The sequence below is a fragment of the Monopterus albus genome, unplaced genomic scaffold (genome assembly GCF_001952655.1).
Source record: "Monopterus albus unplaced genomic scaffold, M_albus_1.0 scaffold265.1, whole genome shotgun sequence".
In the NCBI taxonomy this organism is placed as follows: domain Eukaryota; kingdom Metazoa; phylum Chordata; class Actinopteri; order Synbranchiformes; family Synbranchidae; genus Monopterus; species Monopterus albus.
This window is the reverse complement of record NW_018128145.1, coordinates 353844-359650: the sequence shown is the minus strand read 5'-3', so window position 1 is coordinate 359650 and position 5807 is coordinate 353844. Positions and strand designations below refer to the sequence as shown.

At 41.8% G+C, this 5807-nt stretch overlaps 1 protein-coding gene across 1 annotated transcript in view; it reads right to left on the bottom strand.

Annotated features, from left to right (window-relative positions):
- Positions 1–438: 438 nt before the first annotated feature.
- The window catches only part of maptb (microtubule-associated protein tau b), a 21630-nt gene continuing 16261 nt past the window's right edge, over positions 439–5807 (bottom strand). Inside the window, exons 5-9 of the mRNA XM_020621686.1 lie at positions 5160–5309; positions 4843–4924; positions 4420–4529; positions 1459–1626; positions 439–1380 (exon numbers count right to left, since the gene is read on the bottom strand). Of these exons, the coding sequence (XP_020477342.1) occupies positions 1348–1380; positions 1459–1626; positions 4420–4529; positions 4843–4924; positions 5160–5309 (543 nt within the window). The 3' untranslated portion in view covers positions 439–1347. The remainder of the gene's footprint in view (positions 1381–1458; positions 1627–4419; positions 4530–4842; positions 4925–5159; positions 5310–5807) is intronic.

Here is a 5807-nt window from a genome sequence, read left to right as displayed (position 1 = left end):
GGCTGTTATGAATTATGACGCGAGGACGCGGTTTGAAACCATGAGCATGCGGTAAGTTTATTCCATGGTTTTATTATTTAAACCTGGATCTCAGATTACAAAATGGTGCCCATTTGTCCCAATGAAGCCCCCACCCAGCACGTAGACTTTACGACGTCAGGCAAACAAAACTCAGTGTTCCGGGGTCTGGGGAAGTTTTACAAATATAAAACCTCCATGGATTAAAAATTCATAAACAAAGAGGGATAACTGACCTCATTTGTAGTTTTAGATGTCCTGTTGACAGTTTCACAGCCTTTATCGTTGTGGTCTATGGAGAGAATGCTTTTGGGCTACACAACGCCGTTTCGCCAGTGGCCCCTGGGGAAAGTGGCTCAACAGCTGAATCCAGGCTTCATCAATACCTTCATGATTTATTCACAACTAACATCAAACAGGTCAGATTCAAGAGAAACTTTATTGGTACAAAGCACTTTGATAGCCCACAGCATGGTTTTGGCACCTGGTATCAAACTGTATTCTGCGTATTGTTTAATGATAGTGGTGGGGGAGGGGCTTACAGCATGTCAGCGTTTAGAAACACAGAAAAGATGATTGGCTGAGGCAGATGATGTCAGGGAGAGGCTTTCTGTGATTGGAGGGACATTATAAAGGAAGCTAAGTGGCTAATCGAAGAAGCTAACATGCTAATCCAGGTTAGTAATCCATTAGCACGGTCTAGGATGTTCTCTGTTTTCTTCCAAGTCAACCGAGATGATAAATGTAAGTTTCTTCTTTTCAAGGACTCCTGGAACTATGGCTGGGCAATAAGAGAAAATGTTTTTTGATCATTTAACAGTCTATCAATGTGACTCCACATGATGTTTTGATCTCTTTTTATCCAGCTCTTCATGTTTCATGTTGTTCTGACTGATGTTTGTTTCCTCAGAGTGAGACTTCATCTCTCCAAAACCTTTAACTTGCCATCTGATAGGTTAGCAGTTATTTGATGTTTTTTTAAATGGATCTAGGCTATCAGTTCCCCTGTTTCTTTATCCTAAGCCAGGCTAATGGCTTCTGGGTGGATTCAACTTTAATCCAGAGGAGAACATAAACATCAGTTTAATCATTAAACTGATGTTTGTGTTCCCACCTGACTGCAGAGAAAACAGAGAACAGTTGGACACTCGGATGCACTCGCCTGGCTGATAAACTTAACTATAAGGCCTCAATTTGCTTCACTTCATAAAATCTCTCCAACCTGTCAGTGCAGTGTAGGTCAAGGTCATGAGGCGTAAGGCAGTATGATTTTTTCCAGTTTCCTTGGTAATAGGAGGGCGAGGGGTCTGCAGGCACAGGCTCATACAATCACAGGCCTTGTTTGGCAAGGGAGGCAGACACCTGACAGGAGCAGGAAGTTGATTATTAACATGTTTTTCTTTTCTTTGTATTTTTGGTCTGAACAGGTAATTTTCATACCTGATTGGCCAGAGTGTCCAGGGGCGGAGCTTCAGCAGCATTAAGGCTTCCAGGGGAGGAAGTGTTGCTAAGATGATGAAGGGAGGATTCAGACTGGGTGATGATGTCAGCAACATGGTCAGTTCGAGCTTTGGCGCTTTCTCTGAAGGTCAGTTTCTGACTCTCAATCTGTGAAACAGTCAAATGTCTATATTTAACAAACACTGGGTATTAACAAGAATCAGCATAATGACAGAAATGCAGATAGGTACTTATATAAGGTAGACCATATATTTTAGATTTTACAGTTACTAATACGAAGTTGCAAACATTTAATTGCATGAAACACAATATAGAAACAGTTACTTAAGACATATTTTGTGTAAAAACGTGATGAGTAAAATGTAGAGTATAAACATGGCGGTCGGTGACTGTCACAGGCACAGGGGGGGAAGTCAGGATGATTCCAAGGCCCCAGGAATAACAGTGGCCAAAATGTATGCACAACCATAGACGTCATTCCCATTCACTGAGGGCTATAGTAATGTAGTGGTTAAAAACAATCAAGGTACCAGTCCAGAGGTAATATGTAATAGAATATTATGTAGTTCATATATAGATATTATTTGTAATAGTTATGTAAGGGTGAGCTAAGTGTTTATGTAAGCTTGATTGGTTTCTCTTCTCTGCTCTTGCTCTAGCAAGAATATCTTGGCTTGTGTCTTCCCTGTTCAATTTACGGGTAAACATACAGAGTGAATTCCTCCTTAAATGGGAAATGGACATAGCTTCAGCCTTATGTGAACGGTTCGTGTGCTCTGTTCATGTTTAGAAAAAGGAAATAGGCGCTCAGGCCATAGAAGACTGTGTGACTGCAAGAAGATAAAGGGTTAGGACAGCTGTGGGTTAAGAGAAGAAGGAAGGGTGGTGCGGCAGTCGTGAGTGTGCTTTTGGACCCGGCCGGGTCTGGACTCTGACTGTACCCCTTGACCAACAATGACTGACTGACTGACTATGTGACAATCTTCTTATTTAATACTTTATCTATACCATTGCAGGAGGAGTGTTCTCTGTTCCCTAACTACCAGATCACTGCCTAACTACTACTCTGTTCAGATTAATTATAATATTAACTGATTATTTAAATTGGGATGATTTGTCAGAAGTAATTTAGTCTCTAGAGATGCTATTCCCCCGTCCTTATTTAAGGAGGCCTTTCCTTGTATAGGAACGCTGGTTCTGGCTATTATTAATAGCAGTGTGTCCTCTGGAGTTGTCCCTTGACATTGTAAACATGCAGTTGTGCAACCTTTGCTTAAGAAGCCAGGTCTTGATCATTCTATTTTGAATAATTTTAGGCCTATTTCCAAGCTGTCTTTTATTTCGAAAATTTTAGAGAAAGTGGTTTTTATACAGTTGAAATCCTTTTTAGATGAGCATAATGTATTGGAGATTTTTCAATCTGGTTTTAAAGCTCGGCATAGTACAGAGTCTGCATTGTTAAAGGTTTTTAACGACATCTACTTGACAACAGATGCTGGTGGCTACGTGATAATTGCCTTGTTGGATCTGACTGCTTGTTTCGACACGGTTGACCACGATATCCTATTATCTCGACTTGAGGAGTTAGTGGGCATCCGTGGTACTGCCTTGGAGTGGTTCAGGTCTTATCTGTCGGATAGGACGATGTCTGTTGGTATTGCTGATGTTGAGTCCTCGTTCACCCCGTTGGTATCTGGGGTTCCGCAGGGCTCTGTTTTGGGGCCCCTGCTCTTTTCTTTATATTTACTTCCTCTTGGCTCTATTTTCAGAAAGCATGGTGTTTCTTTTCATTGTTATGCGGACGACGTGCAGATGTACATGCCAATGAGGGGAAGGGACACATCCTCAGTTGTTTCTTTACTGTCATGTTATGATGACGTTAGGAACTGGATGGCTTTAAACCTACTGAAGTTAAATGACCGAGGGCTAGGAGGAGACTTAGGGGGGACAGAGCCTTCTCTGTGGGGGCTCCTAAGTTGTGGAATGCATTGCCCCTTTACATTAGGCAGGTCCCCTCGTTGTCCACTTTTAAAACTTATTTGAAGACTCATCTGTACCGTTTGGTGTTCGAACCAGTATGAGCCTCTGTCTTGTTGAGCTTTTTTGTTTTATGATGGGTGGTTGTTTTAGTGTGATCCTGTTTTATTGTTGTGTTTATTGCTTTTGTTTGTTTTATTGTGTTTTAACGGGTTTTAGTGATATTGTGTTAAGCACTTTGGTCAGCTTCGGCTGTGTTAAACGTGCTATATAAATAAAGTTGATGATGATGATGATGTATCAGATTCTACCAACTACAGTAATCACTGCATTCTATTTGTGTTTGTCATAAAAATCCTGTTATTAGACATGATTTTTATTATTTAATGTGTTTTAAACTTTCAGAACAGAGACGTGAGAAACTGAAGCTGAAGGATGTTTTCTATATTTCATGTGTAACTCTGTACTGTGATGTAATCAACTACAGACTGTTCCAGACGAAGAGAGACACAACCATCAACTGTAGGATAAGCATGTGTCTCAGTATGATTAGCGTCTAAGCCGTGTTATCAGGGTGCACCTTTTCAACTATATATTGTACTGTTTGAATCTATTTTACTCAGACAACTCTGTATGCTCATGCTGACTTGTCTCCTTGCTGCAAGTAAACTAATTATTTACAAAGATTCCAGTGACTTTGTTGCTTTATTAAAAATTCCTTTGAGAGTGTTTTAATTAGTTGTACTAATAAAATGTAGAAGCCAAAGGTAGGTTTCTGTGCATTTATAATCGGTGCTGGTTTTAATACCTAATGTCCATGGCTGTTTCTGTTCTCATCTTTAAGCAGCAGTCTCTTGCAGGATGACCTGCTCATTGCTCACTGTTACAGAGTCAAAATAAATCTGTTTTACCTGAATATATATATTTACTGCCTTAATATGTTGGCGTGTTGTTAGCATGTACCTTCTTCTTCCCTCCTCCTGGCACATGAGTGATGTTCTCCAAAGAACCAACTTTTGACTGAACAGCTTTAAAATCCACCTTCTCTGATTTAATTTCCACCTTCCCTCCACCTGACACACAACACAGAGGAACAGACTACAATATACAGTATTACAGTACAGCATAGTGCAGTGTATACAGCATACACAAACTACTTTCTGTAGTGGAGCTCTCACATTTTCAGCATGTCGTGTACAAACAAATCTGATCAAATTAATTCAAACCCACACAGTTGAATCAAGTTTGAATATAAAAAACCAAGTGACAACTTTAATGTGCACAAACCAAAAGGTTTTATTTATTTTATGAGATTTAATTGTAAGCGTACTATAAGCTCCTGTGACTGGAAAGGCTCAGCTCTGTGTGTGTGAATGTGTGTGGTACCTGGTTTGTGGTGGATGTTGTCTTTGGAACCACACTTTGACATCACATTAGTGATGTCTAACTTCTTGTTAACAATCTGAACCTGCAGACAGGTACAGGTACAAGTCAGTATCTGCCTATGAGTTTTGACTTCATTCACTGGAATTTCACACATTTTTGTTAATTAAATATCTGTGCACTTGTATTATTCATGTTGTGGGGAAATCATTGTCATCACTTTAAATTGCTGAATTGGTTTAAGGCTATTGTTCGGATTATGGTAAGTCCTCAGGAAATGAATGTAAATCAGTGTAAAACTCCTGAAGTGTGTGTGTTACCTTGCCTCCTCCAGGTGTGTGTTTCAGGTTCTCCGTGGATCCGACCTTTGATTTCACATTACTGAGGTCTGGCATGGGGTGGGAAGGGAGGGGGGGTGTCCGTCCACGAGCAGAGCCAGGAGACCGGGGAGGTGTCCGGATCACTGCCACCTGCAAGACCAGTTTAACCAGTAACACCATAAATAATATTCAGTACATCATGTACAGACTCCTCAACCCCAGTAAAAATGACCAGAACAGTTTAATCTGTAAAAACTTGCCGAAGTTTGAACCGCCACCTTATTGTGGTGGAGGGGTTTGAGTACCCGAGTGATCCTAGGAGCTATGTTGTCAGGGGCTATATGCCCGGTAGGGTCTCCCAAGGCAAACAGGTCCAGGGTGATGGGTCTGACAAAAAGCCCTTTATGAATAGATTTAAATCAAGGACCGTGACGTCGCCCGGCATGGCGCATCCGGGGCCCCACCCTGGAGCCAGGCGCGGCGTTGGGGCTCGAATGCGAGCACCTGGTGGCTGGGCCTCCCTTTACGAGGCCCAGCCGGGCTCAGCCCGAACAAGTGATGTGGGGACGTTCTCCCGTGCAGGAGGATCTGTAAGGGGCTGGTGCACAGTGGATCGGGCAGCAGTTGAAGGCAGGGGGCCCGGCGGAC